This window comes from Cyprinus carpio, chromosome A8 (genome assembly GCF_018340385.1).
Source record: "Cyprinus carpio isolate SPL01 chromosome A8, ASM1834038v1, whole genome shotgun sequence".
Taxonomy (NCBI): Eukaryota; Metazoa; Chordata; class Actinopteri; order Cypriniformes; family Cyprinidae; genus Cyprinus; species Cyprinus carpio.
This window is the reverse complement of record NC_056579.1, coordinates 11,759,392-11,786,111: the sequence shown is the minus strand read 5'-3', so window position 1 is coordinate 11,786,111 and position 26,720 is coordinate 11,759,392. Positions and strand designations below refer to the sequence as shown.

The window sequence follows — 26,720 nt, the reverse complement described above, 5'->3', positions numbered from 1 at the left end:
CCTGTTTTTTTGATACAGGTGTGTACGGTGTGAGACTTGTGTACCTGTAACTTCAGCAGGTTGTTCTCAGCGTCAGGTAGCAAGTCAATGGTCTGTCTCTTCATTTTGACTGAATTCTCCTTCTCTGCATTGCTAACCTCTTTCTGTTGTAGCTCATCTGACACCTGCAGACAGGAATACAACATATTAATGAGTCATGGCCTAATGGTTAGAGAGGAGGAGTTGAAACCCAAAGATTGCGGCTACGAGTCTTGGTACCAGCAGGGGTGCTGCAACAAAAATGGTTGCCCACTGCTCAGGGTCTGTGTTCACTGTGTGTGTGTGTGTGTGTGTGTGTGCACTTGGATGGGTTAAATGCAGAGCAGAAATTCCGAGTATGGAACACCATACTTGGCTACACGTCACTTTCTTTCACTTTTTCATGCATTTATTCTGAGAACTGAACTATTTCCCCATATTTTTATTGTTAAATCACTATATTATACGTGATATGTTATACTATATATGTGATATAAATGTCAGCGTAACATTAATTTTCCCTTCTTTGTCATTACCTGCTGGATAGACACAGTGAGCTGCCTGATGTCTCCACCCACTTCTTCCATTTGGACTGACAGCTGCTGCAACTGTTGCTGCAGAGCAGAAAGTTCTGCTTCCTGCTGGGCCTTTAGATCCTCCTCTGATTGGTGAGAGCTGGGAAGTGCACTTGCTGCTGCTGCCATCTGCTGGGCTGCTTTCTCAGGTTCCTAAAAATCATTTTGTCCTCTTGCTTTAATTTGCCTTTTTAGTTTAGAGCCTAAACATCAAGATCCACTACATTCAGATACAGATTCGAAGCAGATTAAATTAATTGGATAAAGAGTATTAAATTATCTTTTGGTTATAGTTTTAATATTAAATAAGAATAATAACAAGAAATGGCTTTAAGTTAATCAAGTAGATTGATGAATACATTTTGCTTTACTTTTGTAAGTGCCCAATTACTAATGTACATCTTTATCAAAATTATCATTACACTCAGCGTCCTGCTGAGAACGCATATTATCAGTATTAATAGTTTATCCATGTTTCTCTCAGGTTTGATTACAAACAGCCTACTGACACACTGCTATTTTTACCATGTGTTTACTGTAAGTAACACATCTCCAGTCAGTCAGTACATACAAAATGACTATACTGACATCGCATATTAGCACTTTGCTTCTCATTCAAAACAAAAAACAATTTTAGACACATATTTCTGGTACATTTGCATGTCTGGAAAGCTTAGTCATAGCTGTAGTCCCAAAATGTCTACATTTTGAAAAAACCTCGTTAGTAATACAGCCATGTCACTATTATTTTCCATGACATGCATGAAATTTTCCATGACTGAAAAAAAAAGCATTACAAAACCCAAGATTTTCCAGTATGTGGGAACCCTGGCACATCACAGTTTGAGTAAACAAATTCTGACAGGTACCTGTGTAAAGGTGAATTTCTCTGTATGGGTGAAGCGTGTGCCTTTGGTCAGCACATCTCCCCCAGTGGAAGCCCCACCGAATGACTGCAGCAGTTCAGCGAGGTCAGAAGTCGAGCGCGTGGCTCCGTGTGTGTCAGGTCGAGGCTGAGCCGCTGCTCTCAGCTGCTCCTCGACACGCTTCTGCAGTCGGGCTTTCTTTCTGGATCGGTACTCCTGAAGAAGAGACAAGATAACAAGAGTGGCAAGGATTTAAATCACCAAATGAAATACTTGTTATAATTATATCTCTTTAGTTGAATATCACAGTTTATTAATTTACTAAATCATGACAGCTCTGAATAAACTATAAAACCTAAATGTGCTGTGCTTATTTTCAGACCCACAACTATTCTCAAAGCACTGCAGATAAAACAGTAAACTGAAATAAATTTCAAACACAGATGAATTCTTGCGATTTGCAAATAAAATTAAGAACATCTTGGAGAACATCTAGGGGTTAGACGGTAGGCCAGTGTGTGAGCTGGAGGGCAGGTGAAGTGAGAATGTGGAACTGAGATGTGAGAGGGCAGCGGTACAGTCAAAGAACACATACATGCTGAATGTCACACATCTCTGTGTTCCATCCTCATGTTGATACATGCCTCTACCACAGAGACGCCATCAAGGAAAGCAGGACGGCAGGAAAAATATGTGTACATGCTAGTGTTTTTGTTATTATCAAGAGAGAAACTAGATGTTGTGCTAGAGAGATGTCATGCTGAGGCTGTAAAAAATGGCCATCTGTATGAATAGCCTGAGCCCAATTTAAATGAAGTGATTGCCAATTTAATAATTCTATTAACATGAATTTCAGCTTCAAATGCTGTTAAATGGATACACAAGGAATTTATGGTGTCAAAACTATCACTAAACAGCTATTTAATAATGACAGAATTTTTATTTTTGGGTGAACTCTCCCTTTAAAACTGAAGGTGGAAAGAAAATAACCTCAGGTGTAAGTCTTGACAGAAGGCCCTGGCTGTTCCATTCACTCTCCCACTCCTGTGCGGCACTAAGTTCAGAGATGTGGTTCTCCAGGAGGGACGCTGGCACTGAGGCATGCTGGGAAGGCTGGGCAGTCACAGGCAGCAAATAATTTCTCCAGTATTCTTGCACCTCTGAGGGAATTCACAAAGAAACATCAAAAACATACTAATGTTAGCTGAATTGTCATCAAATTCCTCAAAGAGGTAATCGGCAACAAGGGCAATACCACAATGTATAAGACATATTACACCAAAGCTAAAGGGGCTTACTGAGCTGAGTAAGTGAAAATGAGCATGCCTTTTAACTGTTTCCTGGAAGAGACCTTCACTGAATATGGGAGGCTCAGCGGCTGGGTGTGGAAACTGTGACATGGGCCGGAGCTCTGAAATTACATTTACACACATTTGTCAGTTAGGTAGCTTGGAAGAAGTTTTACCTATGTAACTGAACATGTACCAACACTGAAATATTATGACAAAATTACTGTAAGCATTAGTCATGTCTGTGCATTTATACATACATACACTACCGCTCGGAAGTTTGGTCAGTAACTTTTTTTAACAAAAGAAATTGCTACTTTTATTCAACAAGGATGCATTAAATTGATCAAAAGTGACATTAAAGACATTTATAATGACAAAATATTTCTACCTTAAATAAATGCTGTTCTTCTGACTATTTTCTATTAAACAAAGAAACCTGAAATAAATGTATCATGGTTCCGACAAATATTAAGTAGCACAACTTTTTTCAACATTGATAATAATAATAATAAATATTTATTGAGCACCAAATCAGCATATAAGAATGATTTCTGAAGGATTCTGTGACACTGGAGGCTGGAGTAATGGTTTCTGAAAATTCAGCTTTGCATTACAGGAATAAATTATTTAATATAATATTTAAGATTTAAAAAAAAAAATAGTTTAAAAAAAAAAAAATTCATAATATTACTGTATTTTTGATTATATAAATGCAGCCTTGGTGAGCATAAAACAAAATACATAAAAAAACCCAAAAATTTTACTGACTACAAACTATTTGAATGATAGTGTATAAATTCTTCAACCATATCAATATGATATTTGTAGAGTTGCTAGCGTAAATGTATTTAAAATGTAGAGTTCTGAATAAAAGCCTTAGCCCTGGATTTCAAGATGTAAGCATGTTGAGGTACCTGTGTTTTACGATGAATGGGGAGTCTACAGGACGGAGGGAGCCAAGGCACTGACAACTGCGCTTTAATTTGAGCAGCAATTGATCTTTGCAACAGCGCAGATTTCCCTAAGAAAGGAGAGATAAAGGCAACAATCAAACTATTCTGAGAAACTAGCCTCATCATCAATCATATTCATTTGATCTAACAATCAAGAGCAACATGGGATGCCACAAAGGCAAGCAAACTATTCTCTAAAAAAAATAAAATAAAAATGATAGTGAGTCTGAACCAGTTTCCCACTGAGTTTAGAATTGAGTTAACAAGCTATTAAGTGGGGCTGACTCTGGGTTCTTTCCAAGATAATAAAACATTTTAATTCATTTCTGGGTATTTAAGAGTGTTTAATTAATGTAGCAGAATTGAGGGGAAAAAACAACATTTCTGGTTTACAGAAGAAAAGCTGGGAACAATCAACACTCTAAGCTCTTACATTAACACCTTAGTTAATCACATTATCCTTTGATCCCAGCATGAAGAACACATACCCAACCACTTTATTATTATGACACAGCCAGAAAATCATCTCGGGTGTTGGAGAATTTGTTGGAGACTTTGAGTCACACCAGATTTAATATGAGGTGAATCACTGCAAATCACTATTATGTCATTATTCTCTAGTATTATCACATGGTGTGTAAAGTTACTGATATAACAGAATTGCAAGTATAAACTCTGAGAAAGTAAGTCAGAATTGTGAGGTGTTAACTCAAAACTGTGAGACAGAAACTCGGAATTTAAAGAAAAATGTCAGAATTGTGAGATAAAAAGTCACCATTACCTTTTAATTTTTTATTTCATGACAGAAATGGGCTTCCATGGCAACTAGATTGCAATTTTACTATCTGTATTGCAACTGGTAGATCATGCCGTTGAAGTCGCAATAAAAGTAGCAACATATCTTTTCTTCTGTATTGTGATGTTGATTCAAGTGAAACAAATGATCAAAAACGAAACAAATGCAGGGCGGCATCTAGTTTCTAGTAGATCTGAATCTGAGTATCAGGATGATTTAAAGAAATGGGCGGGCTTTAAGTAGATAAAATGATTAGAGAAATATGGCATACATAACCAGAGGATTGCATAATGACATTTTGATTAAAAATGAATAGCTAACTAAAATAATAATAATAATAATTAATTAATTAAACATATAGATGGATTCTTAATTAGATGCATTTAGAAAATAAATACAGTGAATTCCCATTCAATATCAATATCAAGCATATGCCAAATACATAAATCCAAAAAACAGTAGTCAAAAGTACCTGCAGGCTGGTCCGAGGCATCTGCACTCTCTCTGGGCAGCTTCTCAACCAGAAACATGAACAGAGAGCGAATCTCTGGCTCATTGCTGTAGAGAAATGTCTGGTAGCCAATTTCCCCTTTAAAACCCACATCCTAAACGTATAGAACAATGTAAAGATTACAACAGAGTCTGTGGAGTCTCTCTTGCTCTGCCTTAAGTTAGAACTTTTAAAGAGGTACTACCAGTAACACTTTCCAATAATGTTTCATTTGTTAACATTAACGCTAACATTAACGCATTAACTAACAAGAATTAATAATGAGCAATATATTTTTACAACAGTTATTACCATTTGTTAATGTTATATTGTAACCTTTATAAAAATGTTCATGTTAGTTGAGAGTGCTTTAACTAATGTTAAGAAATACTTTTGATTTGAATAATGTGACATGACGTTTAGCCAAGTATGGTGTCACACACACATACACAGTGAACACACACCGGGAGCAGTGGGCAGCCATTTTTTTGCGCAAAGAAAACAAAAATAACATAATTTACTCAACCATTCTTCTCCCCCGAGTTACATCTTCCACCTTTTAGAGAGTATTACAATGTATACGCACGCTTTCCCCTAAATATAAACAACATTTATTACGCAGATTATATGTGCACGCTTTCCCCCCGAACGTAAACAACACTGATTACATCCAATATGTTCATGGGTACTCTCCAAAATTGTGGAAGATGTATCTCGGGGGAGAAGAAAGGTTGAGTAAATTATGTTATTTTTGTTTTCTTTGCGCAAAAAGTCTCGTAGCATCGCAAAACTGAAGTAGAGCCACCAATGTCACAAGCACTGTTTTACCAATGTATTTACTACGTTTCTGGACCTGGGAACATTTCAGTTGTGTTGCTGTCTATGGAGGGTCAGATAGCTCTCTCATCAAAAATATCTTAATTTGTGTTCTGAAGATGAAAGAAGGTGTTACGGGTTTGGAATGACATGAGGGTGAGTAATTAACGACATAATTTTCATTTTGGGGTGAACTAACCCTTTAAGACATAACCAACTTTGTTCACCAGAATGATTGTCGAGATGGGTACTTTGTCATAATGTGTCTGTTCAGATGCAAGGAGATGCGAAAGAGGATTCAGTTCAGTGTTTACATGCTGTCTGAAACACACCTCTCTGCATGTGTGCGCTTTGTGTGGTTTGTGTAGCTGTGCACATAGAAAATAGCTTGCGAGTACCGAATCGAGTTCTCTTTCACCTATTCTTGTGTTGGAATGGTTTAAAATTGCTTGAGTGTGTAAACACATACAAATGATAAACTTTGCAATTAATCCACAATACGGATCACGGATCAACTACGATCTATTCAACCCCTACTGTAGAAGTTTTTTATTATTAGTTTGTGTTAACCAGTGTAGTAAACTAATGTTTACAAATAAAAACCTAAGTGTTTCCGGTATAAACTACTTATGAGACAAAATTGCTAAAACGGATTAAGGATCCTTTGTAACATTTAATGGTCATCTGAATTAAATCACAAGAGATTAATTAAACCATGGAAGATTTACTCAAAGTTTCTGCAAAAGTCCAGATGGTGTATCAGCATGCAGAGATGACCTCTACAGCCCTGAATGTCAGTGAAGACCATGTCAACTAGTGGAGCCCCAGAGACAGATGCCCTGTGAAAAACACAACTACTCTGCACAATCTAACCAAACCACCACACTCTAGTCAAACCACGTCATGATGGTTTCATCTGGCCAGAGGAGAACTGGCCCCCCGACTGACCCTGGTTTCTCCCAAGGTTTTTTTCTCCATTTCTGTCACCGATGGAGTTTTGGTTCCTTGCCATTGTGGCCTTTGGCTTGCTTATTTGGAGATGCCTAATTTCTGGCAATATTGTCAGCTTGATTGTACAGGCACTATTTGAAGAAAGCTGAACTGGATGATGACATCACTGAATCATCAATGAACTGACCTTAATTGAAAAACTTTGTTACTTGTTTGTTACTGTCCTCTTGCATTAATTTTTTTTTTTTGCATGTCCTTTTTTATATATTTGTATAGTTGTATTTTATATTATATTGTAATCTGTATTTATTTGTATTTTTACATTCTACCGTTAGTGTTATCTGTCTGCACCAAAGGTCTGAGAGTAACTCAATTTCAATTCTCTGTATGTGCTGTACATGTGGCAGAATTGACAAAGCAGACTTTGACTTTGACTATTTTCCTTTTTGTCACTGTAAAGCTGCTTTGACACAATCTGTATTGTATAAAGCACTATATAAATAAAGGTTACTTGACTTGTCTGCAGTAAGGACCTATTTACTGGCCGGAGGAGAACTGGCCCCAGACTGAGCCTGGTTTCTCCCAAGGTTTTTTTTCTGTCACCGATGGAGTTTTGGTTCCTTGCTGCTGTCGCCTTTGGCTTGCTTAGTTGGGGACACTTAACTTCCAGCGATATCACCGACTTGATTGCACAGATACCATTTAAACTGAATTGAAATGGACGATGACATCACTGAATTCAATGATGAACTGCCTTTAACTGAAAATTGAGTGTTTACGATTGTCCTTTTGCACTGAACTATTTTCCTATTTTGATACTGTAAAGCTGCTTTGACACAATCTGTATCGCTAAAAGCGCTATATAAATAAAGGTAACTTGACGTGACATTTATCTTTTGTGAAAAATGTTTGTATATAATCTACTAAGTCTGGTTCATTTATAATAAACGTCTTTACTGTAACATCTTTACTCAAACTCAAGATAAAAACAAAAGTGCTGATTCACCAGCAGTAATGCATTTTGAATGGCTATCAGCTGACTCTGTCAGTTGTGAGGGGTCAAGTTAACCCAAGCACACAGTGGGATGTTCAGGCACCATGTCTCTCACCTGACAGGCCTGTGCCAGGCTCATGCCCAGTCTGAAGCGGGCAGACATGCCAGGGGGGAGTAAGTGGGACAAGCCATTGCCCAGAGCCGGGTCGATCACACGCAGGCATTTCACCACCGCCTCCACGATCAGCTCACTGGTGAACTGCTTCACACTCTGAACATCCTCATCAATGTCTCTGGAAGATGAGGATGTGATCCCAAACACACAGACATAGACAATAAATGAGTCTGACACGTCCCGAGATGCAAATCACTCCAAAGAGGAAAGAAACGAGTTGTCACAAATGAAGAGACCTGTTAGATTTTGAATACTTACGTGCCAGCTTGTCTTAGAGAGTGAATCAAAATCCTGTCGACTTCTTCCATCACAGAAAGAGGTCAGATATAGCTGCTCGACTGTCTTCTGTAACAATATTAAACCCCCACCGTGGCCAAGGCAAATTATTATCATGAGGCTTCAGCTAACCCTCAGCATCGCCTTCACTTAGAGCCTGTGCAGGGCTGCTAACCAGAACGACCGTTCGGTTGCCATGGTTACATTTCAAACCGCAGCTTCAAATGAACCGTAAACTGTTTTTAACATATGCTCCAACAAAACGGCGAGTCAAAGTACAGCGTTTTTCACACAGTCTCTTCAAAATCTGATTTTTCTGGAGAGGAAGTCGTTACCTAGGAGTGTCCGACGCAGTGCACCATGGGACATGAAGTTTAAGATCTTCAACCGCCCGTACTGAACTACTCGTAAAAACTCAAGTTCCCGACACCCACAGCGCGCTCAAGTCTCGTGACGAGATCGACGCGTAAGCACGTGCGCTGTCCAGGAGAGAATTTAAATGTTTGAGATGTTTTTGCAGTTTTGAAAGAAAATCAGATTAGATTTAGAACAGTCATATAATTAGCAGATTCTTAAACTGGACAGAACATGCTATTAGCGTCAGTAATATTAGTGTTGAGTGCTGACTTAATATTTAATGATATATTTAAATCTATTATGATTTGTAGCCCTCAGTAAATCTTCAGAGATCTTTGTACCTTTTTCTTCCTTAAACTAGGAAACTACATGTTTTACATAAAGCTGCTACTTGATTCATTTCTGTTTACTTTTTAATTGACTGTTTTCACATTAATCAGTAACAATAAATAAACAAATGTATATCACAAGACAGTGAAGAAAATTTGTCATTATTCCTCAAAAAGAAAAAGGCTATAACAAACCTTTAAAAGTCTTTTGCAGTCCTACAATAGTTTTGTGTGCCTGAGACCAAAATGTTTTATTCAATTTAAATCTTGCCCTAGGCCAGGGGTTCCCAAGCTTTTCATCTCACAACCCCCAAAATAACAGCGCCAGTACCTCGGGACCCCCACTTTCCTCTCAGGTGGTTAAAGTATACAAACGTTTTGCACAGTGGCACACATGCACTTATAGAATAATCACAACACAAAGGAACACAACAGTCTAACAACAATAATATTATTTTATAGTTATTTACTCATTACTTACATTTCAACATTAATCTTACCTAATTAGTTGGGTGGGCAACATGCTGGAGTACAAAAGTCCATGTTGGAGTTTTATTTTTAATTCAACTTATCATTTTTGTTTGTGGGTAAAATATGCTATTTCTAATCCTTGATTTAATTATTTGATTTCTGGAAATCTTCTTGCGACCCCTCCTCGTGGTTTTGTGACTCCCTGGGGGGGTCCCGACTCCCAACCCCTACTTTGGGAACCCCTGCCCTAGGCCACAGTTTGCATACATACATATGATATATGGTGATTAGTCATGTGACATAAAAAAAGTACCCAATCTGGGTTGTTTTTAGCCCAGTTGCTGGGTAAATATATAGGACACATGTTGGCCAAACTTGACCACAAATTGGGTAGTTTATTTAACCTGGCATGATGGGTTGATTTTACCCATTGATTTTTACATTAATATTATATATGATATATTTTTATATCATATTAAATATGTTTACCTCATACATAGTAATTAAAGATTAACTTAATCTTTGTAAAACACATGACCCAACCATAGTTTAGTTCAATACTTAATACAGCATATTATACCTTTTTTAACATATTGCCTACATTTAAACTTGTCTAAGAAACATTTAAAAGTAATTCAAGTGCCATCAACTGGTCTCTGCTATTCCATTTCCACTGTAACAGTATTGGATCTCTTGCTGGAGCTGGGCTTGTGTTCGGCAGGAAAATCACAAACCTCAGTCCACTGCCCTGTGTTTTATTGAAGTCAAAAAATCCTGTGACTGACTCCATAACCTGCATTTGACCCAGCCAAAGGGTTACAGAAAAACTACCCAACACTGAGAAAATAACACAAAAAATTACCAAACAGTAACTTTTCACTAACCTAAGTCTTATTCTGAGTTTTGTATTTTCCAGCTCAAAATATGGAGCTTCTTGTGGATTGCATTACATTCTATCAATATAATGAATGAGAGAAAAGCAGAAAGAGTGAAAGAGCCATTGAATTGAATGCTGTTGCCTGCTTTACCAGAGTGGCTTCAAATGACATCACAAGTAATTTGAGACTGCACTGAGAAGCTCCCTCCCTTTCAGGTTTTTTTCCTCCATGTGCTTCCCACCCTTGCCTTACTCCCTTCAACAGAACCACAATGTCCTTTCTCTCTTGAGCTCTACTTAAACCTTTTAACAACTGGGATAAAAAGCAACACCTCAACCAAGAAAAGCTCTCAAAGAATGCTTCACCAGCACTGATAACATCGACAGCCATTTAAAAGGGTGAGAGAGTCTGAGTATTTTCTTTTCTGAGTATCTGTTGTATTGCTAGAGCACATGGTCTATAAAAATCAAACTGCTGTTGACAGGAAAGGCTTAATGGCTTAGTAGAGTTCTGTAAGCATAATTACAGCTTTCATTATGTTCTGTAACATTTTTTTTTCTTGATTGCAATGAATTGCACTTTGAGGTGGCTTTTTCTAACAATTTTGGTTAGTGAGATTTATAGTTTGTTATTGCCCTCAATGACCTTACATTGTGTTGAAGAATATGTTTAAATATGACTAGATAATAGCGTGTGTGAGTTGCAAAGGAAAATCTTTCAATGCACACTGTACATGACCTTATGCGGGTATCATATGTCCGATCACAGGACTAGAATCAACTCAAGCCAGATATAAAAGACCAATAGCTGATCTGGACTTAGACAGACAAATGATTGGAAGTAGAGGGCAGTATATATGTTCTTATGTCTTTTATTATGTTTTGAGATGGTTTCTGTTGACTGAGAGCAGTGTGCACCCACCCAAAATATCTACAAAAAAACAAAACAAACAAAAAAAACCAGTCACTCTTTCTTTGTGAGGTTGCTTAGAATAGATTTTATGCTTGGAATGTTTCTTTTAAGTTAAACTCCCATGTCAACGTAAGAAAATCAACTTGATAGACATGTAGGTTATATGTAAACTTTCAGCATATATCAGTCATTATGTGTACATATATATATGAACCATTCAAAAAATTTGTTGCGCAACATGTATGAGTACACCCAATGCATTGTGAGAAGTAGGCCAGAATATGTCAAAAAGATTTATTCAGTAGAAGCATTTAAAGAGCTACTAGGCAATGCATTTAGGAATAGAGACATCAAATCTCATTGAATTTAGTAACTTCAGTATGGTAATTCACTATGATATTGAAATCTGTTCAAAAACTGTTATGAAGTTAAATGGGAGAGCAGAAGTATATCATTTACCAGAATACGCTTTACTTGCCTACTGTAGTGGTAATTAAAATTTATATTTTTTCATGTTTTGGACAGTTGTTCATGAATCCCTTGTTTGTCCTCAGTGATTTTCTAAAGAACTACCCAGGGTTCTTTAAAAAAAATCCTCCAGGTTCTGCACATTCTTTGGTTTTCCAACATCTTCTGCAGATTTGACACCTTTACAACAGTAACTGTATGATTTTGAGATCCATCTATTCACACTAGGAACCAGTGATGGACTCGACTCAACTACTCAACTATCCCAAAAGGTAGAAACATTTACTGATGCTCAAGAAGGAAACGTGCTTTAAAAGCTAGGGGGTGTCAAGTTTTTAAAAATGATGATCAGGGCAAATTGTACTCATTATGAAACATAAGTATCTTATGTAGCTACTGAATGGCAGTAATAAATGAAAAAAATATGACATTTAAACAAAATAAGAACAAAAATTACACATTATCTACCTGTTCAAAAAGCTTACTTGTGACTTTGATGAAGATCAAATGACATTTTCTGACTAGTAAATGCAGAAAACCAACCAATTCCAAAGGTTTCACATACTTTTTCCGGCCACTGCATATAGTGTGCGGAAAAGCAGTATGTCAGGTTTATAGGTTGTCCGAAAACAAAGTATTCATGAAACAGTAGGTGAATAATACTCGGATGTTCACCTGCTGGGACTTTGAATTTCACAGCAAGTGGACACTTTGTCCATGAGAAACTGTAACTTTAAGCCACTCTTTTCAAATGCAAGTGAAACTGCAACTGATACCAAGAATGTTGTCCATCATAGTTAATACTTGTTAACTCCTGAGTGCATTATTTATTAGTAGTATGTAGCGAAACAAAGGACAATGGCATTTTTTTATAATACGCAACTGCATAAAAGAACATACTTTATCAATCATTAAGAAGTATATTCCTTGTCAAATTTAGCACATACTCTGAAAGTATGTGATTTTGGACAGCAGATTTTACTCTGCACTTTCCTTATCTGCCACTGACTGGCCAAACACTTAGTCCCACCTCATGCCATTGGTTGTGCTATTATTGCTATGTTTGGTTGGTCAGAATGCTCAGCCAGAGTAATGTATTGATAGCATGTCAGTATTTACACTTTTCAGCCTTCAAATGTTTTATTTATAGTCTCTGCATATAAGAAATTATTTTAACATGTTTACTTTAACTTATGTTGCGTAATGCTAAAACTGGATGGCCAGTATTTCTTCTGCTATTTGCTTGGAAAGTAAATGTAACCACAAAGAACAACAGTCCCTTGGCCCAGTGTGTTTAATTTTGTGCATCTAAGAGCATGACTTCATACAATATCATTTTGCTTACCAGTTTTAGCTGTTGGCTTCAGGTGAAGCACTTCCTGTTGTGTTGTAATTTTTGAAGCACATAAAGCAAACTACCTAAAAAGAGCAAAAAAAACAAAAACCCAAAAATATTTGCTAACATACCACTGTTATCTGAAAGGAAAAATAGAGGAAATCATTATCAGGTGGAAAATGAAAAGGAATGTGTTCAGTTTTTTGAAGGGGTGTTCAAGGCACAATGTACACACTGAAGTTGTGACCCACTCAACTGATAAACCTCAAGAGGTTTCCATAGTTTTTTTTTAAACGGATTTCCTGGACATATTGAATATACATGGCGAGTGCATTGTGTGGTCTACAACAATGACCAGACGTGGTCTTCTACTTTGGCTTCCACTCTTTGAGGATTTTGGGTTTAAAAGTTATACTGATGTGGAAAACGCATTCTGTAAGTGCTATTATATTAGTAAAAATTACTACGAGTTCACTCAAGCCTGTATTTTGGCACACAGATGTATATGGCCTCTGAAAAGAGGGATCATATTATCTCCTGGGAAATGCTCTGGAAAATCAAGTATGGGCAAGTATGCTACACTCTTGTCTGCCATAAAAAGGGCATTTGAGCACTGTAATACACCTCTAGCCAAGGCCTTAAAATGCATAGCAATAGTGTGATTTGTTGACATATATAGAGAGAGTCTATAAAGAATGAGAGTGGAATGACAGGAAATGGGTGGAGAGATGGTTGCTCAACTTGATGGTGAGTGAGTGAAGATAGTATAGAGGGTGGGATCTGCTAACCTGCCAAATCTTGTCTACAAATCTTGTTGCAATTCAGGTTTAAGTGTTACAAATGTGATTGAAGGTACTTTTGATCACTGTTTTAGTTCGGTGCTTTTCAGTAGGTTTTGCTCCGGATCCAGATAAGAGTGCTTATAACATAGTACTACAGTTTCTGTTACACTAAAGTAAATAAAAATATTGAAAATATTTAAATAATGCAAATATATAAAATGATAACCATAATAACTTTATAAAATCTAATATTTACATTACTATTTACAATAGAATATTTATATTCTTTTCAAGTAAAAACAGTTTGGGGTCACAATGAATTTGTAATGTCTTTGTAAGTCTTTTATACTCAACAAGGATGCATTTATTTAATCAGAAATACAGTAAAAACAATAATATTGTGAAATATCATTACAGTTTAATTGTATTTGAATTTATTTCCATGGTGGCAAAGCCACATTTTCAGCAGCATTACTCCAGTCTTTAGTGTCACATGCTCCGTCAGAAATCAATCATGCTGATTTGGTGCTCAAGGAACATTTGTTGAAACCAGTTTCTTTGAAAAGAAAATAACTATTTATCAAAGTACAGCGTTCATTTGAAATAGATATTTTAATTTTATTCTGAACCATATTTGCTAAATAAAATCCAAAACTGTTACAATTTTTGAAAATGTTGATAACCAACAATTCACTACACAAAGCAATTTGATTTTTATTGCAAGTGAAGCTATGTTTTCTTTTATCGCACGTAGTTCTTTTACCATGGTTTCCGTAGATGATGGCATGTCACAAAAACTGTCTACCTGTCATTTGCCTAATTTGGTTACCTTTGTAAGTGACAGATGAATTTGCACTGAAATACTGCTGACTGGATGAGTCAGGTTCAAGTTGACAAGCTTATGTGTGTGTGATTATATGTTAAAATGCATTTCGCATTGTTTTCTCTGCAGTCAGAAAGTTGAGTTTTATTACATGAATGTTAACAGTCTTGAGAATCTCTTAAGTTTAATTCAGCAACAGTGAGTAAAGGGTTAAAAGTTATTCAGTGTCCCAGCACCTCCCCCACTTCTTTCTCTGTCTTTTTTTTCTCCCAGCCCCTCAATAATGTCTCCCCACCCTGCATGTTTTAACTGAGTGCTAAGAAGTTTAAACAAATAACTCAATGACTCCCTGAGAGTGAAGCGGAAAGGTTGCCTGGGCCAAGTAACATTTAGCATCTAAAAATCAGATCCAGAGAACGTGGGATTACAAAGAAGTCATCTAGTGCTGCATGGAGAAAAGCTGCTCCAGGTAACAGCCAGTCTGCTCACACTAGTATTTCACACTTGAACAGGCAGTTATTGGGAGTGGTGTGGGGTACTAGGTGGTCTTGTCACAGAGAGGTTAAAATCTCTTTCCTCTCTTGCATATAGCCAAGCTGCCTTCAGGGTGAAATTCTTGGCATAAACACAAATATGACATTTTCTAGCTGACAAATGTAATTTATAGGGGATTTTTCCATGAAAAGGTTTTTGGTGTTCATTTAGTAAGAATTTGCTCTGTAGAAATATGCTAGTTGGAATCAGTTCTATGTCTTTCAAGTCACTGATATTTGAGAAATGATCACCTGTCTGTTGTTTTAAGAGTAAACTTAAATAAGTTAACAAAAGCTTCCCTTCAGGAATGTTGTCAAGTTGGTTTCAACCGTAATTTACACATGACTCTATGTCTCATGACATATTGCCTTTAAAGCTCACATAATCGTCTTTGGTTAAACTTGTGGTTTTTGCTATTTGCAACACTTTACAACAAGATTCTATATGTTAACAGAAGTTGAAGAAATAGCTTACATGAAATAACACTTTTAAACCATTTATTAATCTTCGTTAATGTTAATTTCAACATAGGCTTTACTAATATATAACATCACCACAGTATATGCTGTAAGAAGTGCTGTTTTTATTTTTAGTTTCTAATGCATTAACTAATGTCAACTAACTGAACCTTAAAGTGTTGTTTTATAGTTATTCTCAGAAGGCCATCAATACTGTAACTTGAATACTTCATATAAACAAAAATATTTTAGTGCTATTTATGTACTATTATAGTATTCATTAAAGTTATAGTATTCAGTTTCCATTTTAATATTAGTTTGTGTGCTTTTGACAGTTAATGAGTTTTTTAATATTTCTATTTAGCTCTAATTTTCATTCAAGTTTTTTTAAGTTTAAGATTTTTTTCATGTAATATTTTTTTTTCATTTGATAGTTTTAGTTTTAGGTAACAATAAAAACTGATAAGATGTACTATAATTAGGCAAGAAACAATTATTATGAGCTTATGAGAAGGTGCAACAACTTTCCAAAGCCTGTTCCGCACATCCACAATGCTTCATTATTGTTTAATTGTTTTCATGTGCCCACAGACATACATATAAACATTACAGATTGCGCAATTCTGCACTCCAGTCTACAGATACTTATAACAGAATTACCATTCAGCCTGATGTGTCAGACACTTTAATGACTTTGACCATATAGTGTTGAATTTTGCCAGACCACAGTACAAAAGGTCAACATTTCAGGCTGGCAGCTGAATGATAAATTTGGGAAACTGTATAGTGAGAAGATGAGGCTAATAAGAGCCACAAACTTTTGGAAGATTTGTGTTGATTTTATATCCTCCAGATGTGTATGTTAATTGTGTTGGCAAAATTAGTTTTTAGAATTGTAATTTATTAGTATTTAATTTTGTCACACACACCTCATGAATGATGTAAAATCATATTTAGCTTTTCTAAATATGCACTGAATTTTAAGGCACATTAATAATATTCCCTTTAACGTCTCATTCAGTTTCATATAACATATTATGTTTTTAAACTTCAGCACTTTTCATTTCATTAACTTACTTCTAATTTTATGTGTTTGAGGAAAGATCAAAGTGTGAATCACCATAAGCGTGTATGTTATTATTACAACAAATCTAATCAAGTTTTTGGGTGTACAAGGTTGTGCTCAGAAAGCAGTTTGAGAACTACAGCTGGCAGGAGCTGCTGGAAAGTTTCCAAACCTCCGAAGCCTGAGCCACGTATTCAGACTTCAGACTGAATGTGACTGTGAATTTCATATCCAACAGTAATTCACATTTTTGCTTCTTCCCACAGCATTTCACAGGGTCTTATAAACACGCTGATCTCATATTTGTTTACATTTTTCTGATAGATTTGGGCATTGGAGAGGATTTTTTTCCGTTTACACTTTCTTACGTGTTCGAGACACTGTGAGATAATTCGCATAAATGCGGCAAGAGACATTCTCAATAGACATGTTTGAGTCACATACTGTTATGTTTGTAGGCATATGACCATTATTCCCACCATATGGAACAGATCCCACTGATTTCAACATCTGAACCATCAGTAGTTTGCAAACCATACACAACTGAGTTAATATATAACATACCAATGCTGGTCTGACTGATGTCAGTCATAATGATGGAGTGCAGATGTACTTTTCATTCAATACTGTGCACACTAAAACCAATACACACCCCCATATCTTCACCCAGGGTTCTTATAATTAACTAAAACTAAAACCACAAAAAAAGCAACATTTTTCATTTTGATTTAGTTTAACTTGATGAAATCTTGATTAACTAAACTTAATAAAAACAACAACAACAACACTATAATAGCTATAAATAACACTAACCCCAACTCTTCGTAAAAGCTAAAAGACAGAATGTCAAAGGTAGCGTCTTTCCAGAAGCAGTTTCGGCCACTCTTGTCAGTCAGTAAAGATTAGATGTGTGTCCCCTTTAGGGATGAGTGTTGTAGCAACACAAAAACAACAAGTGTACTACTAAATCTTCCAGAGTTTCGGTCACTATTATGGTGTACACAATGGTTTTAGAGTTAAGTAATGACTTAATGGAGAACAGATGGTTTTTAAGTCAAACATTAAGATACAGTTCCAAAGGCTGTCATTCATCAATGAATTCACACACATAGAGAATGGCATGCAGCACCAGAATTATAATTTGCCTAGAAGCATGGTATTTGACATGTCTGTCAAATCAATACTTTAAAAATGTGCTTTCTCAGAAGCCGTTTCTTAATAAATCTTAATTTACACAGTTGAAGGCAAGAATCCAAAATAAACCCAGAATTACAGATTTCTTGTGTATTTTTAAGCTCTTTCCCCCCTTGAAACATGGCCTTTAGAGCCAATCACAATAGAGGTGGTGGGAAACAGACACATGGACCTCATGTTTCCTGGACATTCAGCTACATCTTGACAGCTCTCACGGTTTTCTCATCAGATAACTTTTAGGAGAATTATGAAAAAAGGCTAAATAAAAAGTTACATGAAGAAAGGGTCAAAGAGCGGTTTTAACATTCTTCAGGTAGAGTTAAGGCTGCTCAAAAGTAGCTCTGTGATTGTCATTGCAAAGATTGTGCAACATTGCCTGGTATAGACATACTAAAACATCTGTTCGACCAGCAACGAGACACTTTGATTGTGCTTTGATTCTTTGCAAATGATTGAACGGTAGTGTATTTTAAAATTTGGAATTCATAATTTTTATATTTATTTCATATTTTATTTACAATTTCATATTTATAATTTCTTGCTTCCATACTGATGATTTCATATTTAAAACATGAATGTCATAACATTATTTCTGCAATTGTATTTCTTATGTAAATGCACTTATGCTGCCTCTGTGCAGTTAATCAGTGTAAAGACTGTACTGTATGCTGCTTCAGATACCTAACTAAATGACATTCTTTTTGTAGGATTGTAGTCTAACTGCTTTCATTGTGTCATTTTTTTTCTTGCAGATCTGCTTTAGAGAAAACCCCTTCACTCCACACCTCACAACTTTTACTGCTCAAAAGAAAAAAAGAAAGAAAAAATACATCATGGAACTTCAGAAACTAACAAACGGTCACCACAAAGACTTTCAACATCTTGAAGAAGGGTATGTGTCATTCATTAGTAGTCATTTTGGATTAAAAACAGAATTGCGAACGTGCTTTCTGTGTCACTCACTAAGTCTGTCACTACATATCTATTTTCTATTGCCCTGCAGATTCATGTTAAAAGTGAAGCAAACACACAAGTCAGTTGCTTTACTGTCCGATTCTCTAGAACAACACCACAGTCATAAGCAGAGTTAAATTTATTTTCAGTGAATATTTGGGTGAACTTAAAAATGAACCTAAAAGGAAAATGTGAGCATTGCAACATCAAAATATTTTTTTTCCAAGGAGTGAGAAATATAGCAGCATACCACAAGCATCGCCTTCACCTCATTAGTACACAGAAATAAAATTGGATTTATGGTCACATTAATGCATTCTATACAGGTTGAACCAATCAGTATTTACTGTTCAACAACAATATATCAAGTGATATCATCCTTGACACATTTTATTACATATAAACACCATGCTATGCCTATTTTTTTTAGAGAGACACCTGAACGAGAGGAGTTTTTACCACACAAGAGTGATGGAGGAAAACCCCCTCAGTTTACAGATGTGAGTGCAAAAAATCAAGCTCATATTAATAAAGCATCCACTTTTCAAAGTTTCAAAGTTCCAGTGCCCACCCCCCATCTCCTTTCCCTCTTATTGTCTTTGTGACTGTTGTTTCTTCTAGTTTGAAGGAAAGACGTCATTTGGAATGTCTGTCTTCAACCTCAGCAATGCCATCATGGGCAGTGGGATTTTGGGACTGTCTTACGCCATGGCCAACACTGGTATCATCCTCTTTCTGTGAGTATCCCAGAATGCACCTCAAATCCCTTAGTTTCACAGCTATAGGCACAATGTAAATGCCCTTTCATGGAATTTCTAACCATTTGTATGGTGTGCATCTAGTTTCAACTACAGTATGTTCTTGCCTCTTGTGTTCTTCTGTTTTGTGTTTTCTGCTGGCGTTTAACAGGATCTTACTGACCTCCATTGCTGTCTTGTCATCATACTCTGTCCATCTTCTGCTGAGGAGTGCAGGGGTTGTTGGTATGACGATTCAAGAGATTTGGTTTTCTTTTTAAAATGTTTGTATTATAAAAATAAAAGAGACTTGCTTGTTTTTGTACGGTGTAGTTAAATGCTTATATATAGTTAAATGCTTCTATTTTACATTATTTTTCAATTAAATACAGTATTTTTTAATTAAAAATCATTATTGTCTATAGCAATTTGAGTGAAAGGTTGAATTGACAATAAATAATAATTAATATAATAACAAAAATACATATTACATATAAAACTATATACATTTTAGAATGTATTATTTCTTGTCACCCTTTTGATTTAATGACAATGATGAAGCCATAACTGAAAATAAACTTTTAACAAAAGTTTTAAACTTTACTCTAAAGCTTTTTGATTATTTCCAGATTTTGTGGTGTCAGACTTTTGGGCCCCACTGTTAAGATTGGAGTTAAATCATTAGTCTAACCTGTAATATTGTCTGGACAGGTATTCGCGCTTATGAACAACTGGGTAAAAGAGCATTTGGACACCCGGGAAAAATACTGGCAGCTGTTGTCATTACAATGCACAACATTGGTGGTAAGTTAGAGTTTTGGGTCAATTCTAATCTTATTTCCAAAGTACAATTGTTCTGTATCTTTTTGCTGATTCTTTCATTGAACACTGTAACACTGATTATTATTCTCCATTAGATTGAAATAATATCTTTGATCTGTAAGTAGGACATGAAATTGTATATTTACAAAGGCTTTTAAATGATTATAAAGCTTTTAAAAATACAGTGGTTTAGTAGCAGGTCCTGAGTCTCATGAGGAATGATGTACGTGCATATGTTAGTAGCACATCTTCCGTTTAGAAGGGGGTCGGTAAGACCAAACTGTGTCTGATGTATCCATCTCTCTTTCTTTCAGCTATGTCTAGCTACCTCTTCATTGTGAAGTATGAATTACCTCTGGTTATTCAGGCATTCCTTGGCCTTCAGCACAGCAGTGGGTGAGAAAACAATCATCTGCTTATCCCCGTGTTCTCCTAATGACTCTAATTTAATCTAGCCAAGAATTAGATAACATTTTTGGGGTCATCCAAGGCAAATGGAACATTCCAACCTCATGAGCATTCCAAATCTTCCAACTGTTGTTGAAATACATAAACATTTGCTACGTTCCTTGCAGAATGTGAGTTAGCTGATTTTTCACCTTGACTTATACTCTCTTGTACTCTTATACACTCAAGTGAGTGGTTCCTGAATGGCAACTATCTGATCATCATTGTGTCCATTTTTATCATCTTGCCCCTTGCCCTGATGAGACAACTTGGTAAGCCATTCTGCTCTGTGTTTGTTGTGAATCCATCCTTTTCTCATCTTTTCCATTTACTTGTCACATTGCCAGTGTTCACAATCTACTTTGCTCATATACACATTTAAAACTATCTATTACTTTTTCTGTAGAATCCTGAAGTAGAATCCAGACTGTTGTAAATGTGGTAAATGATTTCTGTTGAAAGAACTGATTTATAACCCTAAACAAACTGAAACAATCACGGTGAACTTGTGACAGAATTAAGTAAAACAAAGTTAAACTGATTTGTATAGCGCTGTTTTTTTCACAGCAGCCCTACAGAAATATATGATCCTAATGCTTATATCTTATTGTTTCTTCATGTCTTATAGTCCTATATTAGCAGAACAGAGCTGGGTGATAATATAGCATAATATATACATTTTGTGGAATATTGTCTGTTATTTTTTGTTGCAGGATACCTGGGTTATACCAGTGGCTTCTCTCTGACATGTATGGTTTTCTTCCTGATCTCAGTAAGTTCACTTAATGCTGTGGTCTATGTGTGGGCTTTCTGTGAAAAGATCCAAAGATCACTCAAAACATTGCTACTTCTTTTATAAACTCTTTGATACTCTCCAATATTTCTGGCTCTCTTTCTCATTGTCTTGTTTTTGGCTTTTGTCCTCTCCTGTTTGTCTTTTTAACTCCATGTTTGTGTTCCCTAGGTCATCTATAAGAAGTTCAACATCCCTTGTCCTTTTGATGGTTTCACCAACCACACTGCTGAAAACATATCTATTGATGGTGAATGTGAAGCCAAATACTTCACTATCAACCAGCAGGTCAGGTCTTTACTATTGCAAGAATCTATTTAGGAAGTTCATTTCTAAGTATTGTTTAACTTTTTAAGACCTCCAGCCCAGGTCAGACAAGCTATTGTCATTATAGCTTGAAATAGACAGGAAATGTTTAGTACGCATATGGAAATAAAGTTACTAAGCAACTACTAATTTTAGTATGATGACACAAGTGTGAGATCTGATACGCCCTTGAGTAATTTCGGTTACTCTGGTTATTTTGCAGACAGCATACACGGTTCCCATCTTGGCCTTTGCTTTTGTATGCCATCCTGAGGTGTTGCCAATTTACACCGAGCTGCGCAAGTACGTTCAGAAAACACACGCTGTCTATGAAAATAATCATGACCACAAATAATAATAGTGGTCACTGTTTGAAGACAGTCTCTATATCAATTATACTCTACCGGTCAAAAGTTTGAGGTCTGAAAGTTATTTTTTTTCTTTCTTTTTTTAAAGAAAATAATATTTTTATTCAGGGATGCAATAAATTGATCGAAAGTGACAGTAAATAAATTTATAATGCTACAAAAGAATTCTATTGCAAATAAATTCTGCTCTTTTGAACTTAATATTCATTATAGAATCCTGAAAAAAGTATCATGGTTTCCACAAAACTATTAGGCAGCACGACTGTATTTAACATTGATAATAATAAGAAATGTTTCTTGAGCACCAAATCAGCATATTAGAATGATTTCTGAAGGATCATGTGAAAAAATATATTCAAATAGAAAACAATTATTTTAAGTTGTAATACAATATCACAATATTTCTGTTTTTACTGTATTTTTGATCAAATAAATCCAGCCTTTTTGAGCATAAAAATCTTGCCGACCCCAAACTTTTAAATGGTATAAAGACATTGGGTGTCATTTTTTTGTTGCAAAAAGGGAGACATGAGTCAAAAATAAATCTCCTTTTATGATTGTTGTTTTGACACTTCTAGTCCCACAAAGAGACGCATGCAGGCCATTGCCAACGTGTCCATCCTGGGGATGTTTGTCATGTATCTGCTCACTGCCATCTTTGGCTACCTCACCTTTTATTGTAAGCACTCTGGATTTTAAATGAAAAATGATGTCTAATGCTGCAAGTGAGGAATCACTGATGCTATCTGGTTACACGCTAGACTTGTGTTTTTCTCTGCCACAGTTCCATAGTTTCTTTGCCATAGTTGTTTCCAAATAATCAAGCTTTTACAAATAAAAGAACCTGTTGTGTACTTGTTTGTGTAATTTAAGCACAGCCTGGAAATAACAGTTAATCTCAATATATATTAATCTCTCTCAGTAAACACAGAGGCAGAACTTCTACACACCTACAGCAAGGTGGATCCTCTGGACACGCTCATCCTGTGTGTGCGTCTGGCTGTGCTGGTGGCCGTGACTCTGACTGTTCCGGTTGTGCTCTTCCCGGTAATGAGACTCTTCAGTGACAGAGCTATATAGTGACATCCGACAAGCTTTGCTTGTTTTATATTTCTGAAAAGACAAAACTATGTTGTAACATACTGTCTAAATGTAAAGGGGTACTACATAAAAAAATGAAAATGTTTTACTTGCACTTATGCTGTCCCAGGTTCTTCAGATAAACAAAGATTTTTAGAAAAAATAAATAAAAAATTGTGAAAGCATATACTACGTGTGTACAGGAAGTGAAAGAAGTGAATGTGTGAGACAAATACTAATATTTTCTACTTTTTTGGACTATAATCCAGCATTTCCAGCCAACTATCATATACTTGGTTCATGAGAGCTTGGCGTTACATCAGCACTTTCACGCAATGTGCTTAAATCACAGTGTGGTCATGCTTACGTCAAGCGTGAACTCATAACCCCTTGCAAGACAGTTGGCCGGAAACAATGGTTTACAGTTTAAGAAGTTTCAAATATTATTCAACTTGGGTGTAAAATATAGTGTCAGCTCTGGATGTCTCATACACTTGCATTATATGGACTCAGAGATGGGTTATTTTTTGAAGAGTCTTTATTTGTGTTCATCTGAAGAAAGACATATATACATATATATATATATATATATATATATATATATATATATATATATACACCACACACACACACACACACACACACACACACATATATATATATATATATAAACATACATCTGGGATGGCATGTGGGTGAATAAATGATGAAAGAATTTCTGATGAAAGAATGTGAGAAATGTGTAAAGATTCAGTAAACAAATTTTTTATTTATTTTCAGATTCGAAGAGCCCTTCTTCAGCTTCTGTTCCCTGATAAACCCTTTCACTGGTTGCGTCACATCTCTATTGCATTGTGTCTCCTTTTCGTTGTCAATCTGCTCGTCATTTTTGTGCCCAACATTCGTGACATTTTTGGCATCATTGGTGAGTAAATAATGAAAATTGTAGACATGCACCTGAAGAAAATACCAGTGCTTGCTATGTAGCAAACAAACATTGCTTTAGTTTTAGTTTAGTTGCAAGATAATCTATTAAGCATAAAAATACTTATCACAAAAAAAAATACTGGGTAAAACGATACATTTGTAATTCTGCATTTTGAATGCTGGGGAGTCTATCAATATATGTCAAAATGTACAGTCACATTTACCGTTTACTGTAAATTCTCCTGGTCAATATCCAGTCATTTCAATAGGAATCTTCACAATTTGGAATTTTGTGTAAGGCAAGGTTTTCTACACAAATTTCACAACAGATTCAGGGCGGTCACACAAATTAGCTGCTCTGACCAAAAGAAAGTTTCTTGATTTGAAAGTGACGGGTGTAAGCTGTGGTTCATACATCTCTTTGACTACTGACACTATTGACAGTTAGCAAATGGATCTTTTTTGCCAAAATTTGACTATAATGTGACCACACCTTCAGCTTAAATGTCTTGTAGAAGTGTCATTTATTTTTTGTTAATTTCATAGGTGCAACCTCTGCTCCGAGCTTGATCTTCATTCTCCCAGGTCTTTTTTACATCCGTATCGTTTCCACCGAACCAATGAACTCAAGACCAAAAATTCAGGCATGTCTAACACTTTCTCTAAATTTTGACTCAGTATAAGATTCAAATAAATCAAAAGAAAATGTGATTCTATTATGGCTACCTGAGATGTTCGTAGTCATCAAAAGCTCCTGCACTTGTGTTTCAGGCTGCCTGCTTCACTGCTCTGGGATTCATCTTTATGAGCATGAGCTTGACGTTCATCGCACTGGATTGGGTCTACGGAGAGAATCGAAGTGGAGGAGGTCACTGATCTTCAACCACAATACTGTAAGGGTCCAAAAAGCCTTCTTAGAGGAACATCACCACCCCTCTCCTGAATTTGAGAGAAACCAAAACATCACTTAGGCTGGACCCAACTCACCTCAGATCTGTTTTCCCACTGAGTAAGGAAAGGACTGATGTCCTGCCATCTGTAAAATTAAAAATGGGTAAAAATCCTATGTTTCATGGTGGAAGATTTCTGGGGGTCACAGAAATGTCATGCCATTTTGAGGCTGTTTCTACAAACAGGCTTCACAACGATAAATGATGCTTGTGTTGGAGATGGAAGTCCGCTAAATAGCTTTAAAATAATGCTAAAGATACAGCAGAATCCAGATAAATAACTGGAGAGGTTTGTTTTGTCTGATGGTAGACCAGGAAACAATCAAGTTTGTCACATATCATCTGTTCTGTTGTCCCCATCAAATGAAAGCCATATTCCCAGAGTGCAATACTAGGGAAATTGAAACATATTTTGCCGCATCAATTTGTTCGTTAAAAAATGTTGCTCATGATAAGAAAATTCAGCATCATCTTAGAACGGCTGCACACCTGAACTGAATCTGTCAGCGTTTGTTATATCTGAGAATAAAATAGCTGAATTTGAGAAATTGACCGGAAGAAAATGTATTTCAGTTGAGATGAAAATTGGTCCCGAAATATTATATGACATAATATGCACTACAATTGAAAACAGACAATCAGATTTACACAGTTTCAGGGTTTTTTGTTTGTTTTTTTTTCTGCTGGATATCATATATTATGTCAAACATATGTGAGGTACGTACAGTTCCAGTATTTTGTGGTGCAGTGGGGTAGAATACCATCGTGAAAATTACATTGCTGTGATGCATCTAATAATGCAAACAAGGCCTAACCTGTGAATTCAGTCACAATCTAACAACAGGATAATGTGTCATAGATTGTCCTACCCATTTTTCTAAGGAATTTATGAAAAATTGTATAGGGCTGACAAACTGTATTAAACAGGAAACTTTTTTTTTTTTTTTTTACTTTTACTTATGCAAAAGTACCAACAAATGCTCAAAACCTTTGAACAACAAAAGGAACAATGTCCCCTGTAGACTGTGAGACAATGCTTGGAAGTGAAAGATCGGCACACCTACTCACAGGATCAGAATATTGCTAATACTATTAAAGGGTGGCAATCCCCTTCCTCTTCAAGGTCTACTGTCCTGCAATGACTATTTATTGTTTTAAGGGAAAATAAATACATTGTTTCAATGACTCTGTGTTTGTTAGTTAATTAGAAAATAGGTGCCAAAATTGTATGATGTTAGAGACTGACAGTTCCCATGTGAAACACAAACACACCAAAGAGAGTAGGCAGTTGAACACCTGCCTTTTTCTACTGCTTTTACATTGTTTGTTGGTTTACTGAACTGGCCTTTGACTTTGTCATACTTGCCATTTTCAATAAAGATTGTGTGGTCAGTATTAAAAAGTGCAATATGTATGCATTTATTTTTTGTGTACCCCTAAGAAGGCCAACTGCATGCATAATGTCTATACTTATTGAATCCCTTATAACATATGAAAGTACTCTATTAGTATTGACTTCTTATTGT

At 36.0% G+C, this 26,720-nt stretch overlaps 2 protein-coding genes across 4 annotated transcripts in view; one reads left to right on the top strand and one right to left on the bottom strand.

The window, feature by feature from the left end:
- LOC109095303 (coiled-coil domain-containing protein 22-like) overlaps positions 1-8,569 on the bottom strand; it is a 14,239-nt gene extending 5,670 nt beyond the window's left edge. The window contains exons 1-9 of the mRNA XM_042762204.1: positions 8,185-8,569; positions 7,867-8,044; positions 4,973-5,105; positions 3,666-3,772; positions 2,786-2,870; positions 2,450-2,619; positions 1,463-1,675; positions 555-746; positions 45-164 (exon numbers count right to left, since the gene is read on the bottom strand). Coding sequence (XP_042618138.1) covers positions 45-164; positions 555-746; positions 1,463-1,675; positions 2,450-2,619; positions 2,786-2,870; positions 3,666-3,772; positions 4,973-5,105; positions 7,867-8,044; positions 8,185-8,234 — 1,248 coding nt within the window. The 5' untranslated portion in view covers positions 8,235-8,569. The remainder of the gene's footprint in view (positions 1-44; positions 165-554; positions 747-1,462; positions 1,676-2,449; positions 2,620-2,785; positions 2,871-3,665; positions 3,773-4,972; positions 5,106-7,866; positions 8,045-8,184) is intronic.
- A 1,897-nt stretch (positions 8,570-10,466) lies between these two features.
- LOC109095305 (sodium-coupled neutral amino acid transporter 3-like) lies at positions 10,467-26,596 on the top strand. 3 transcript variants are annotated; one of them, XM_042762203.1, is made up of 17 exons: positions 10,467-10,635; positions 11,704-11,889; positions 18,563-18,702; positions 19,195-19,264; positions 19,386-19,501; positions 19,674-19,747; positions 20,213-20,305; positions 20,638-20,719; positions 20,960-21,042; positions 21,484-21,542; positions 21,735-21,851; positions 22,093-22,172; positions 22,816-22,916; positions 23,160-23,284; positions 24,098-24,242; positions 24,791-24,888; positions 25,016-26,596. In XM_042762203.1, the coding sequence occupies exons 3-17, from the start codon at positions 18,644-18,646 to the stop codon at positions 25,118-25,120; spliced, it is 1,407 nt and encodes a 468-aa protein (XP_042618137.1). In that variant the 5' UTR covers positions 10,467-10,635; positions 11,704-11,889; positions 18,563-18,643; the 3' UTR covers positions 25,121-26,596. The 3 variants fall into 3 exon arrangements, with proteins under 3 accessions (XP_042618137.1, XP_042618135.1, XP_042618136.1); XM_042762201.1 differs by lacking the exon at positions 11,704-11,889; XM_042762202.1 differs by lacking the exons at positions 10,467-10,635; positions 11,704-11,889 and adding an exon at positions 14,685-15,027.
- The last annotated feature ends 124 nt before the right edge of the window (positions 26,597-26,720 follow it).